At 58.5% G+C, this 14,290-nt stretch overlaps 1 protein-coding gene across 12 annotated transcripts in view; it reads right to left on the reverse strand.

The window, feature by feature from the left end:
- The window catches only part of TCF3 (transcription factor 3), an 81,860-nt gene continuing 67,570 nt past the window's right edge, over positions 1 to 14,290 (reverse strand). For 4 of the 12 annotated variants that reach the window (XM_074928175.1, XM_074928173.1, XM_074928184.1 and 1 more), the window contains 4 exons: positions 13,690 to 13,855; positions 12,410 to 12,648; positions 8,539 to 8,683; positions 1 to 7,676 (listed from right to left, as the gene is read on the reverse strand). In XM_074928175.1, the coding sequence (XP_074784276.1) occupies positions 8,541 to 8,683; positions 12,410 to 12,648; positions 13,690 to 13,855 (548 nt within the window). In that variant the 3' untranslated portion in view covers positions 1 to 7,676; positions 8,539 to 8,540. Of the gene's footprint in view, positions 7,677 to 8,538; positions 8,684 to 9,223; positions 9,451 to 12,409; positions 12,649 to 13,689; positions 13,856 to 14,290 lie in introns of all 12 variants that reach the window. The other 8 variants (XM_074928182.1, XM_074928180.1, XM_074928178.1 and 5 more) reach the window with 8 other exon arrangements.

Raw genomic sequence — 14,290 nt, forward strand, 5'->3', positions numbered from 1 at the left:
TATTGTTATAAAATGTCACATTTATTGCTACATTACTGTTATATACAGGACAGTTCTCAAAATCTACTTTAAAAAAGTTAGGATTATTTAAAAATTCCAAATAATCCAGCCAGCTGTTTTGACACTTGTATAAAATTATTTAAAAAAATGAAAACAATTCATATCTTGAGGCACTCAGAAACACAATTTTATCCCCCAATTGTGATTCCTTTCAAAGAACAACGCATTTTCCCACCCCCAAATACTTTATTTTTTTTTTTTTTTGCTGGGTTAGGCATATATATATATATATTTACTATATATATAGTTCAAAACTATAATGTGTATCTGATTTAAGAACAAGGATTTCAGCCACTTAAGTACATCTGGATTTACAGGTAGGCAGCATAAACATCAAAAGCAAGGACCATTTTTTAAAGGCCAAAAAACCAAATCCAAAAACAACCCAAAAATTTCTACGGGGTTAAAAATAAACAACTTCTGCAGGCATCTCCCATCTGCTTTCCCACCCCTCCCCGTCCTACAAAAATATATAGAAAGAGCAACCCAGTAATGGTTCGTTTCCCCAACGAGCTGGAACCCTCCATAGAAAACGGGTCATTTCCTGCAGACCGTGAGGTCCAAGCGTGTGGTTGGGGTCACACCTGCTCCGCTTCACCAGGTGCCTCTTTCTCCTCTCCCCTCTCCTGGCAAATGAACCACTGCTGGCAGGGGGGTGCCCGGCTCCCTGCAGCTCCTTCCCTCCCCGAGAGGTCCCACGTTCCAAGGTTTGCTCCAAAGCTGGTGGGTTTCAAGTGATTTGGGAAGACATAGCACCAGGAAAGGGGGAACCGCCGTGTCCCCAGCTCGCTGCTGCGGGGAGCCCCACGGGCCCCCTGGGCACAGCCCAGGGACGCAGGGCACAGGGACGCTCTTCGGCAAAAGGCCTCGGTACCCGGGACACCCCTTTTTGAAGCACAAACCCCTTTGCTCTCCCGCACTGACACCCATATGCGCCGTGCCCAGATGTAACAGGGTGCGAGTTTTATTCCCTCTCCTTCTGCCGCGGTGGGTGCTCAGAATTGCAAGACCTGAGGAGGCAGAGGCGTACACAAGCAGAGGAACAGAAATACCAGCATGGAGACATGGCAGGGCTGCCTCTCGCCCCCGAGGGTGGGGTACAAGGTGGACACAGAAGGTTTGGCAGAAAGGACACGCAGCCTGCAGCACCCTCCGGAGCGGAGCCCACCTCCACACCCAGCTCCTGTGGGAGCCCCGTGGCAAAGGCACCGCAGCTGCCGGCTCTGCAGAATGGGGGAATTGCCCTGAAGATCAAACCTCTGCACACAGCAACTGAGCCCCTCCATGCCTGCCCCAGGGGCAGCGAGGGGCGGCCGTGCCACGGGACCTCCCGTCCTCCAACCTCCGCCCCAGCAGCTGGGCAGCCAGCGGCACGGTTCTGCCCCACTGCAAAGAAACCCACAGCGGCTGCGTGTGAGGGGAAACAGCTCAGAGGTGCTGGCTGGAGAGACTGGGGAGCGCAGGAGGAGGAAAACACACCTTCAGGCTTGCAGTGGTTGAAGGAAGAGCAGCCAAGCCAGGCCTGAGGCTTGGGCACTAAGAGCTGCCCTTGGAGCCGGGCAGCAGCGAGGTGGGACACAGCATCTCCGTTCAGGGGCGCTGGGGGAGGCGGCGCGAGATGAAGGATGCTCGCAGGGAGCTGCCAAGTATCGAGCAGAAGGCACAGGAGGGTGAAGGGTGCGTGGAAGAGCCCTAGGACCAGGCCTTGCCCCCTCCGATTCAGTGCTTGGCTCCTGCAGCATGAGTTGGAAGGGGTGTTCCTGTGGTCCCACCCCTCATCTACCCCCCAGCTCCAGGGCACAGGTCCTGCAATGCTGTTAGAGCTGCTAGAAATGAAGCTGGACCCTGAGAGCAGCAGGGAGCGGGAGCTCAGCAGTCATGGACAAGAGCAGGGAGAAGGGCTGGGCTGGGATCTGGAGAGCCCTGGGTGAGGGGAGAGGGGGTTGCATAGGATTTAACAGGGCAAAGACCTTGTGCAAGCTTGTGGTACAGAAAGCAGGTCTTGCTATTGCTGGTGTCGAGCAGGAACGGGGGAATCCAGTGGCCACAGCTTGCTCCAGGTTAGCCAGCACTGCACCTCGGGGGCTGGTGGCTTGTCCTGGCCCAACTCCAGTACTAGCTTTGCTTCACCTCCCCATCCTCTGCTCCTGTCTAAAACCCCAGGCCAGGGGCTTGCTGAAACTGGAGCTGGTCCAGAGTCACCAGCATGGCTCACGGCAGGGCCTGCGAGAGGACCAGGGGCTCCACTGGCACTGAAGCTGGCAGCCTCCCCCTGGGAGCAAAGCTCAGGGCTGCAGGAGGGGAGGGGGGGTTTCAAAAGCCTCCTTCAAGGCTCCGCTGCTGGCCCAGGGGGAGGAGGCGCTGACTTGCCCAGGGCCTGAAGGCTCTGCTGGCTTCAGCAGGTACACGCGTGAGACACAAAGGACCTTTGAGAGCGGCTTCTGCACTGAACCTGAAATTGCAGACTCCTGGGGAAATCCCAGCCTGATTCTGTCCTTCCCCTTCTCAATCGCTGCTGGACAGCGAGTGCAAAACCTCTAGGAAACCAGCTCGTCACCGAGACACGGGCAAGGGGCAAAAGCCGTGCACTGAAGTCACAGCTGGGGAGGTTTCACATCACACTTCTGCATTTCTCTGCTGGAGAGGGCACAAACCCCAACGGCAAAGCATCCAGAGCCCCGGCCCTGGCACAATGATGCACAGTGGGCAGCAAACTGACCCCCGCGCGCGGGGGCTGGCGTGGACCTGCCCCCGACAGCCAGACGTGGCATCTTGGGGTGCCCAGCTAACTCGACTGCCCCGACTCCTGCAAACCATCAGCCCCGGCCGTGCTGCGCCCCTGCCTGCGGGCTGGAGCTCAGGGCAGACAGGAGGGGCACACGCTGGGATCCAGATGTCCCAGGTCCCGTCCCTCCTGCCAACGCACCTCTGCAGGATACCAGCGCAAGCTGTAAAAGCAGGGGAGCAGAGAGCCCGAGGAGATGTTGGCAAAGAGCTGGAGCTGAACTCAAGCCAGGCAGTTGCTTGGCTGTGAGTGGGTCTGACTGGCGGGTCACAGGCAGGGGAGCGACTGCCAAACCAGGGGTTAGCTGGAATTTTGCTCCCCGGGGCGCGCTGGCTGCGGGGCTGTGAGCTGGAGCAGGCAGACTGCCACCACCTCCCGTCGATGCCGAGCGCCGTCCGTACGAGCCTATAAAGGTGCAGTCTCTGGGAGGCTGCAGCTGTTTTGCTCTGGGGCAAAAGCAGGTGAAGAGGGAGAAACAACAAAAAATCTGCAATTTTTACTGTTAATAAACTGGATTCCAGACACTCCCCAGCACCTGGCGGCATGCGCAGCTCTCAGGCAGGATGTGCAGGGAGGCAGGGGGCTGCCTGGGCGGGGGGAAAGAGGGGGTCCCTCGGGCCAGGGACCCCAGGACTGCAGCCCCACGGCTGGCCCTGCCACACAAGAGCTGTCCCACGGCAGCTGTGTGCCAGGGACCCCAGTTCTGCTGTTCGACCGTGACGCAGCTCAGCTGCTGCTGCCTGGGAAAAGAGAAACTAGAAAATGCACCCAGGGGAAAGCAGCCTCTCCCCTGATTCCCTGTGTGACTGAAGGAAGCTTTGTGGGGGCCCCGTGGCCCCCAGTGAGGGGCACGCAGCCCAGGAGAACACATGCATGCAAGGCTGAGAGAGGAAGCAGAAAACTGAAAGCCACCCTGCAGCATGTCACCCACCCGTGACACCTCTCTCTGCAGGACCACCGGCGCGAGGGACACGCAGACAGGCAGAGAAGCAAGTCTGGGGGAGAGAAGCGATCTGTGAGATCGCACAGTTGGATGCCAGCAGAGCGTGGGCTGGGGAGGGCGCTGACGCTGGCATTCTCTTACCGTGACACCTAAAGACCAGAGTTTCATTGCAAGAGGCTGGTATTTCAGGGCTGGCCTGGTGGTATTTTGGGGACAGCACCTGACAGTGCTCATTTTTAGAAAAGCCACTTTCCCTGGCAGGTTACAGGGACCATGTTCACACCAAGCCAAACACACTGGCAAGCCAAAGTAATTCTTCCCTGCTCCACTCCACAACTGCTCCCTGTGCAGCTGGAAAGCAGAGATGCCACCGAGGCCGCGCTGGGCTGGCACACACAGAGCACCCCACACCACGGGGGCAGCCCCCAGGCACTGCCAGCCCCCAACACTGCGCCTTCCTGCTGGAGGAACCAAGATCTCCAAAGCCCGGCACCGAGGCTTTACACTCATCCAAGCCTTGCCAAGGATGTTCAGCTGGTTTTGCTGTCAGGAAAACAGCATCTAAACCACCTCAACGCAGATGTGAAGCCCCATCTCTGTTGCAGTGCCTGGTGGCTTGGGGATGATGGGAAAGGCTCTGTCTCCTCAGGAGTCCCCCCTGGCCTGCAGAGTGTCAGCCAGGACTCAGAGGGGATGAATGAGTTCAGCAAAATTTTGAACAAATCATAAATCTCAAATTTCTAATTTTGATTTTTCTTGACTACAATCTCTTTTCTTTAAATCCAATTGTATGTGACTGCCACTGCAAATTCTTGTTGCAAAATCCAAGTGTTGGGGAAGCACTTTTTAGGTTTTTTTGTATGGTTCCAAGCTTGCCATTGCTGGGACATTGCTCCATCCCTCCTTGGTCCTGGGGCAGTGACACTGAGCCAGCTGAAAACCCTGAGCAGCAAGTGCCCTGCCAGCCCCAGCACAGTAGTGCCGGCGGGGCAGACACGCTCCTGGGATGAAGCAGCCTCTTACACGCTGCAGAAAGCAGCTGCCGAGTCCCCAGATTTCTACCCCAGAGCATGAGTCGGGGTTGTCTGAGCATCCTGACCCTGCTGACAGGCTATGGAGGGGCACTGCCCCCTCCCTGCGTGTTTTACCATCCCCAAACTGAACTCGCTCCAGCGTCTGAAGCACAACCCAGCCCAGCAGGAGGCTTTAGGAAGACGCGGCTTTTGCTGCGAGGGAGCTGCTCCGTGGGGGCACGGCTGTCACACACGGACGAAAACCTCATCTGTCTCCCTCTGCCCAGAGCTTAAACAGGCAGAAGAACCCAAGGGAGGGAAGAGTGTCATAACCTGACAAGCTAATTAGGCTGAAACATGTCTGTTGACAGAGGCGAGGAGAACGCGTGTTCCCGGGCTGCAGCGACCGCAGGCACTGACCTCTCCTGGCTTCCTGGGGACAGAGCTGGAGGCTGCTCGGGTCTCGCCACACAGAAGCGATAGCAGGAGCGCTGCGCTGTGGGCAGGAAAAACCAGCAGCACACAAAAGCCTCAGAGCTGTGGCTGGACCTTGCAGAGTGCCAGGTCAGTGCCGGCGCCAGGGGCAGCAGGGAGAGACGTCCCGTGCGGCTCCAGCACTTGTAAGCGGCTCCTCTCTGAGATGCTGCAGGGGCTGAGCCCACGGTGCCCGGGTGCAGGTGGCAGATGAGCAACATCCCGAGGATTTCCAGCAGGCTTTGGCGGAGCACAAAGCACAGCTACGAGCACAGAGGAGCACCACAAGGTGTGCCAAAGCCTGCGGCTGCTAGTTAGGCCACAGGACCTAATCCTGTTCGCCGGTCCTCCCCTTCCCCTGTGCCACAGCTTCCCCAGGAGCACAGGCCGGAGAAGCAGAGGGGAGAGACGGACCCTGATACTGGGGGTCCTACTGTACTCACTGTCCCCACGTGCCCCCCAGGCCAGCTCCCATTTATCTGACCTGACTGGGCTCTGCCAGGCAGATCTGGGCCGCAGCCGGCCCCAGACCGAGTGTTACAGGTGCTGCCGAGATGGGATTTAACATACTCCTGGGGGGCTGAACATATCTGCCTGCAGAGCTCGGAAGAATCAGGCACAAAACATTTCAGAAGGGGAAGGAGAGGGAAGAAACAAGAATAAATTCCCAGTGGATGCTTTTCCATTGCCAACTCCAGAACAGCCGCCGCAGCTCAGCACCACTGGGCACCTCTTTGTTTGCTCCTGCACCTCCAGGGCACCCCGGCACGTGGTGGGGCTTGGGGGGGTCTTCCTCCTGCTGAGCACACCAGAGCGCTCTGGAGTGACACTGGGAAGCCATTGGAGCGCCAGGGTCGCTGGCCCAGCTTGGCTGCTGGAGCACCTCACGCAGGATGGGTGCTCGCTGCCGCTGTCCTTCCCAGCATGGAGAGGAGCCCACACGCAGGGGACAGTGGCCACTCTGCACCCCCGTGGCGAGCCGGGCAGCGTGCCACGCCATGTGGAGTTGGCCCCTGAGGATGCTTCGGAGAGACGACAACGGGGGAAGGCGAGTGCGAAATCACGCCTCTCCCCAAACCTGCGGCGGTTTGCACCTGCAGCGGCGGTGGCTCCAGCGTGGGGAGACGCTGCGCAGAGACGGGGATCCTGCTGCCAGTCGTGGCTTCTGAGAGCTGGAGCGAGCGCGTGTGCCAGTAGCTGCTCCCCTTCCTGCCGCCTCGGGCTCCGCTGCCCACTGCCAGCGTCCGCGGGTCCATCTGCTGTAAGGTCGCCGGGCGCGTGTCCTGCTGCTGCCTCTGCTCCGTCTGCCTCCGCCTCCTCCCAGTCCTCCAGCTTTGCTCAGTTCACCTTTGTCCAGCGCCGCCCCTGGAAGTGCCTCTGACGGCGGGTCCTTGCTCAGACGCGTGGGCAAGAGGCGCTTTCCTCCACCCTGGGCTTTCCTCTTGCATCCGTGTTGCTTCTTTGCTTACCTTGAAAGCGCCCTAGTCCCTCGGTTCTCTTCCACCCCCCAAGGCCTGCTCTCTCCCGGCAGCTCATCCTCCCCATCACGACGCTCCGGGCCAGCCGTGGGGCACCGCGGCCTCTGGGATTCTCCAGGAGTAAAGCAAATCTTGCAGAGACCCTTGATGGACCTCGGACACCTCCCGGGAGCAGCGGGAGCACCGCTGAGGGACACTGCTGCAACTCGCTTTGCTGTTTAACTTCCTTTTCCCAAATCAGAAGTGGCCAAAGCAAAGAGATGGTGAATTCAGCACATGAGTTTGTTTGTTTTTTTATAATGGAAGGTACAAGCCAGGCAAGGAAGAACATCCCCTCGCTGTGGCTACATTCGCTTTTAGTGGCTTTCAGAGCCGAATCTGAGAATTCCTCTCTTTATATCCAGTCTCTCTTAATACAATTTTAATATTCTGGTTGATCCTAAAGATGCAACGTTAACTATAGAAACAGCAGCAGAAAAGCGTGGGGTACAAGACATTTTTTTTATACAAAAAAAAATTCTTTTCGTTGCTTACAAAACATATGCAAAAGAAGCTAAAAAAACCAAAAGGCATTGCTATTTGTTCTACATAAAAAATCTCATAACTAATGTTCTTTTTTTTTAAAAAAGAAATATCAAGCTTAGGCACAATTTTGCTGCTGGCTGCTTGTGAACAAGCCAAGAGAACACGCCACCCCCTCCTAACTGAGTGATATGTATTGACTGTTCTGCACTTTATACTTAAGGCAATTTTTTGTTTTCATTTTGCTTTTGACAAAGTGTTTTTTCCACCCCTTACGTCATGCCAGGATCCGTCCACGTGTGTCAGTATTAGCAGTACTAAAGTTTATGGTTCGAGAAGGTTGCAGGTCACACCGAGGGTTTTCTTCCTACAGATCTCTGTATCCAGAGGAACAAAAAGATCTACAAACAAAAAAAACCCAAAAGCCTGAAGTGAGAGAAACCCAAATGAGAATTAAACTCTGCTCCTCACATGGTGGGGGCCGCAAGGTCCCCCTACCACAGCCTCATCTCTGCAGGAGCAGTCTGCAGTGGAGCAGAGACGAGAGCTCACTATTCTGCCCAGACACTGCCTTTGCCTTTTTTTCTTTTTTTCCCCTCAGGGCAGCCCCAGGCACCCACCAGCCCAGTGGGGGATGTTGGGGGACCGCAGCCCCCCCACACCCTGGGGCATGTGGGTGCTGTGGGCTGAGGCACCGCAGCCCCACGCAGGGGGGAGCCTCTGGGCCACCACTCCCGGATCTGCTGGGTCCCCCAGCGACACCCCTGCCCCGCTCAGGCCAAACGGGCTCAGCCGCTCCTGGCCGAGCACGGGGTTCCCTTAAAAACGGGGACAGCCCAGCAGAGTCTGCGTCTGCCACGGTCTCGCTGGGGGAATTTCACCTTTCGTGTCTTCCTGGGCACTTCTGGGATCTGCCCATTCCCTCCTCCAGAGCCACCTGGCAAAGGAGTTGCTGGTTTCCAGTAGCTAACTGGGGCAGGGCTGGGAGGGGCAGAGCAGAGCAGAGCTGAGCTGGCTCAGACTGGTGAGAGCACCAAAACCCTCCGACCCGGCTACGGGGCTGCACCCCTGCTGTGGGCAGAGGCGCTGGGTGCCCACGGGCAAGCCAACACGCATGGGCAAGTCATTTACTGCAGGTTAATTAAGAAGGACGTCGGCTGGCGCCGAACGAGCGGGGCTGAGCAGCCAAAGCAGAGCAGTGAGCGTCGGCAACGGGTCGGACCCGCAGCGGGGTGCTGGGATCACGGGGCAGGGGGACGATACCTTTACATGTGTCCAACAGGGTTGTGACCATCTCCTAGACCAGGATGTGAAGCTGAAAGTGTCATCTGGGGATCTCCTACTACTCCGGACACTTTCTCCTCTTCCCGACGCTTCAAGCAGGCTGCTTTAGGGTTCAGATTGCGCTCTATGCCAAAAACAGCAAGGGAGGGAGGGAAGCAACCTCAGTTTGGGCAACAGCATCGTGCACAGCAGCAGCATCCAAAACAGAGAGCGAGGACAGAGTCCCAGGACAGACACACGGGACCATGCAAGGAAACAACCTCAATGCAAGCTGCTCCTTGCAGTGGCTGCAGTAACTTGGCGGAACCCCTGCGAGAGCAAAACCCCATGCCCGGCTGAAACACCACGCCAATTTAAACATGTGCTTGCTTTCAGAAAACCCCAAGTGCCTCAGCCAGCTCCGGGAGTTGAGGACTGAGTTTTCCAAAGCTGCTTAATGGGATCCAGGTGCCAAATTCCCATTAAGCATAAAGAGAGACGGACAGAGCGGCCTCGAATCCACCCCGGGCCAGGGCTTTGGAAAGCTCAGCCTGGCGAGAGGGTGCAGATGATGCAAACACACCACCTCGCCCCGAAAGCAGGAGTCACAACAGAGATGCACGCGCACGCAGAGATGTGGGGGGAGAGAAAGGCCCCGAAATGCACCTGCCAGCTGGTACCATACCTCGTACTTGCTGCTCCAGGCCCAGAATGACCTGCACCGCTTGCTGTAGGATGATCAGTTTGGTCTGTGCTTTGTCCGTTTTTAAGTGCATCTGACACATGCGTCCCAGTTCTTTAAAGGCCTCGTTAATGTCCCGCACACGCACCCTTTCCCTGGCGTTATTGGCCATTCTCCTCTCCCGGTCCCTCAGATCTTTGTCTTCCAGTGACAAGGCCTCGTCTGTACTGCTGGGTTCATAGCACCACAGGGATTAGTCAGGGGGGTGGTACCAAGGGTGGGGGGCTATACGTTGCCGTGCTGGTAGTGCTTCTGGTGTCCACTGGAAACGGCTCAAACAGCCTCACTTTGCAAAGCCAATTCGTCTCGGGCGCTCCCTGGTGCGACCCGGGCTACTGGGGCTGCGCCTCTGCGAGCCACGTGAAGGTGCTGCCAGCACGGGGCCGGGCTCCCGCGGGGCTGGAAAGTGCTGCTGGGGGTGAGGGTGGGCAGTGGATGCAGTATCGACACCGACACCTTCTCCCCTCTGCAAAATGTCGCCTTTCTGTTCATTTCTGGCTGAAAACTAAAAGGCTGGGGGTGGGGTGGGTGGTGTCTCAGTCAAAAACCACTGGGTTCATCCCCCAAGGAAAGACTTTCTGGCAGAAAGCAAATCCCTCTTTGTAAGGTTTCCTTCAACAACCCCATCTGCAGCAAAATCCTCCCAGTGAAGGCGTTTCAGGCAGCCTGGCCTGGCACCCTCTTAGGGGTGGGGGGCAGCAACGAGAGCAGGAGCCAAGTGCCCGCCTGCTGCTGAGGGTCAGCCTTGGATGCAGCCACTGAATCCAGGTCTTTCAACACAGCCAAAATCACTCCGGAAAAGGGTGATTTTTCTTTTCCAGGCACAGTCAGGAGCTTTGGGAGAGCATCCACCACTGGCAGCACCCCAGGCGTGCCCAAAACAGGCAGGGACCATGGGGGAAGGCAGAGTCGTGCTGGCAGCATCTTAAACCATGGCCTCGCCCGCAGCCCGTCCCCTCCAAACCCCCAATTTTCTGTACAGACGACCTTCTCCCCCAGAGCAAAAATTCTTGCAGGAAAGACACCTACGTGAGGAGGGTCCTCGGGTGAGACCTGGCACTGGGACAGACTGTGGCCTTCAGCTCCAGGGGAGCCATGTGGGGATAAGCCTTCACCGAAGAGGGGCCGCAGAGTCAGAGCCTTCCTGGGTGTGCCAGGGGGTCTGGAGAGCCTCCAGACACCGCCCAACCGTGGCGGGAGGAGCAAGGGCTCCCCCAGGCAAGTGCTTGCCCGTGTGGGACAGAGGGTTGCCCACTGTCCCTGCCTGCATCCTCTCCTCACTGCCTTGTCCCTGCCTGTGTCCCCTCCTCGCTGCCCCGTGCCCCAGCCGGCACTGCCCCCTTCTCTCCAGCACGCCCAGGGTGGTTGGGGGGCACCCGAGCCCACCCGTGGCAGGAACCCAGCTCGCTCCTCCGAACACACGCTGGCAGCCGCGGCTCCTGGCTGGCGCCTGCCCCAGCAGGGACTCAGCTCCAGCAGCACCTCGCAGACAGCAGCCGGGCAGGACGGAGCCATTTCCCTGCCACCGGTGAGCGCTGCTGGTGGGCTGCACACCCCGGGGGGGCCCTCCGGGTTACAGGGACATGCGGTGCCTTGGCTGCCTTGTGCCCTGCTCGGAGGGGCACTGACCTGCCTGCTCGGCCCCCCGCAAATCTTATCCTTTCCCTTCCTGCCCTGTCAGCTGCCGACAGCAGCGGGAGGGTCCTGGCAGCCCTGGCCAGGCAGGCAGGGACCCCACGGCCCCACTCCCACCACGAGGGGATGGGGGGGGTCAGCTTCTCTCCTGCAAAGCAGCCCGAAGGCCAGAGAAGGGACACCCTGACTGCCTGCGCTAACGCCTGCAGACAGCAGCACGCAGGGCTCGGCTTGCTTCCCTGGCTGCGTCCAAGAAGGTTTTAAAAAGGGACAAGCGTGGGAGACCAAAGTGAACACGGTGCCAACTCTGTCTACCCCCTGCCCCCCCACCGCCCCTCGGCTCCTGCCTTGATCCGCAAGCAGCAAGTACAAGGTAGAGAGTGGGACCACCGAGAGGTCACGGCTGGGGACTGTCTGTAGGAGATCGGAAAGAACAGAACCAAAAAATAAAAACTCGAAATAAAAAATAAAAAGGAAGGGGAAATTAAAAAAGAGACAGGAAAAAATATACATGTTATGAAAGGCAAAAAATTACAAACTGAAGAGAGGCACAAAGGACTCCAACATCAATGCAACAGCAGAGGCCAGCAGAGAGGAGCACAGCCAGGCACAAACCACCGATGCGTGTTACAACAGCCTCTGCAGAGAGAAAGGGGGTTAACCTGCCCCGGCGCCCTGCGCAGCGGGGCCGGGGAGCGGGAGCATGCACTGCAGGATGCGGGGGCAAAGCAGCCAAGTCCTCCGGAGCGGGAAGCCAAGCCTCCCGCTTCCCCTCCCGCCGGGACGCGGCACCCGGCACCAGCACGGGCGGCCGAGACGGGCACAGACACTCGCGGGAAGGGAGCGAGCGTGTCCCGGCGGGGCAGGGCGGGCACCTCCCGGCTCTGCTCTAGGGACGCGCAGTGCTCCCATCGGAGACGTGTGTCCAGGCAGCGAGGGCAGCTCAAGCCCGGGCTCAGCGCCGCCGTCCTGCCACCCCTCGCACGGCTCCGGCGATCCCGGGGGGGCAGGGGTGGGGACGGGAGCGCAGAGCCCCGCGCCGGGCGGGCAGGGAGGACGGGGCATCGCTCGCTGCGGCCGCGGGCAGAGACGGGCTCTGTGCTTGGAGCAGCCCTCGGAGGGCCCCCTCTGAGAGATTTGCTGGGCTTTTTGTCTGTTTTGTTTCGTTTTTTTTTCATTTTGCTGGCCAAGCAGCTGAGCAAAACACCTGGCTGTGGGAAAGCAAGGACAGCGCAGGTGCCCCCTCGGGGACCGGCATGCAGCACACGCAGCGGCAGTGGAGAACAAAGGAGAGAACAGCAGGGATGCAAAAAAGGGGAAGAAAAAAAAAAAGAATACAAAAAAAAAAAAAGGACATCCACAGCCTTGGGAACCCAAGGCCACAGGGGAGAGAGACAGTGCGAGGCACCATAGCACGTCACAGGAGACAGACAGACAGACAGCCCCGTGCCGATCAGATACGTAAAATATCACCACTCCGGGACCCTCACTGACCTCTAACTTGTTGCTCCAGGTTCAGTATGACTGATACGGCCTGGTGTAGGATTAGCAGTTTGGTCTGCGGTTTTTCGCTGTTTAGGTGGAGTTGGCACATGCGTCCGAGCTCTTTAAAGGCCTCGTTGATGTCACGGACCCGCAGGCGCTCACGGGCATTATTGGCGACCCTCCTTTCTCTCTCTCTCTCGGCTTTTTGCTCTGGGGGAAGAAGATCGTCCTCCTCATCCTCATCTTGACTAATGGTTTAAAATAAGAACGAGACAGGGACATTCCTCGCGTGCACTCTCAGCACTGGTCAACTCACAGAAAAGAAACACACGTCGAGGCACCGAGACGCCGAACCCCGTGCGTGGCCCTGCGAGCCGGGGCGCTGCGCCCTGCGTGTCCCTGCCGGGACGTGCCAGCCCAGTGTCCCACGCTCAGGCACAGGGACACGCAGTGACTTTGGAGAGAAGCAATTAAGGCTCTTCTGCCTCTTTTTTTTTTTTTTTTTGCTTGTTTTGTTTTTAAACAACAAAGAAAGAAACCACAACAATGCGATTAAGGCCTGAGCATGTTGCTGGGAGGATGCAGGGTGGCCTGGAGAAGGTCTTGGGGCCAGCACTGGTGTCCCAAACTCGTGTTTTGAGAAAATGCAGCCCTCTGCCGGCAGGGCAGGAGGTGGCTGCAGTCTGGCCGGACCGGGACTGGCGCTGCCCTGCCAGGCAACATCACCCTGATGAGGTCTCTGAGCTGATGGCGAGGTTGCAGACAAGCCAGCACACTGGAAGGACACTACCTGATCTGCTGCCACATATCTGGCTGGATGGGACACAGGACACAGGAGTCCGAAGCAGACAGTGGAGAGGACCCGAAGCAGGGAGGAGGACAAAACCTTCCCCGCTCCTGGCCGAGGGGAGCTGAGCGCTCGGTCCTTTTTGCGCAGTGCCCTGAGCCACCACGCAGGCGGGCGCAGCTCGTGTGGGTCGGGCGCGAGCCCTCTGCTTTACGAGCATGAGGAAGCCCTGTGGCCACGGGGACGGGAGCCAGCAGCAGAGGGTGGCAGGGACCCTTCCCCGGCACAGCCCGAAGCGGCCGGGTGCGGGGTGGCAGCGGGAGCCTGGGCTGTGCCGCCTCTGGGCCAGGGAGGACACGGGGGGCTCCCGGCGGGCAGGGGCTGGCGGGGCTGCGCCGCAGGACGACCACCGGCCTCACCGGGCTGAGCCCAGCCCCTGGGGCACCGTGGCTGTACCCCAGCCTGAATGCCCCCAGCCTGGTAACAAAGTGAAGGGAGAGACCTGTTCAAAGAGCACCTTGTTCTGTTCCGGGAGGGTTTCAGCTCCTTCTTCTCCTCTTCCGAGTTATCTGCCACTGACGTGTTCTCCTCGTCCTCCTTTTCTTCCCTCTTTATTTCGCTGGTCCCCGAGGAGACGCTGCTTCGCCCCAGCCCCCCTGACAAGCCTGCTGAGGAAGCAGAGCCACACATGGAGGTTGGAGGGGTCGGATCCACATGGAGGGCAGGGGGGATCCCCAGGCCCTGCTCCCGCTGTGCTGCACCCTGGACTCATTCTGCACTGCTGGTCCGCAGCAAGAGGAGCTGGAGCGGGGCTGGCTCTGCCCTGCCACTGCTCCCTGTTACTTTCCCCCCCACACCCCCCGAATCAGAGCCCAACTTGCTGCTTGCGGATCAAGCAGAGCAGGGCCCAGGAGTTCTGAGCACCCACAGCTGGCAGGAGGGACAGGAAGATGTAGGTCAAACCTCTGGAAAAAGGCTCAAGGTAGAAACTGCCCTGTGGGTGCTGCAAGGAAGCACCAGCCTTGCGAGAGCATCCACCTGCCCCCAGGCTGCTGATGCAGAGGGTTGGGCCTAACGGGTGACCCTGGTCTCCCCCACAGCAG

The sequence above is a fragment of the Athene noctua genome, chromosome 27, assembly GCF_965140245.1.
Source record: "Athene noctua chromosome 27, bAthNoc1.hap1.1, whole genome shotgun sequence".
NCBI classification, from domain to species: domain Eukaryota; kingdom Metazoa; phylum Chordata; class Aves; order Strigiformes; family Strigidae; genus Athene; species Athene noctua.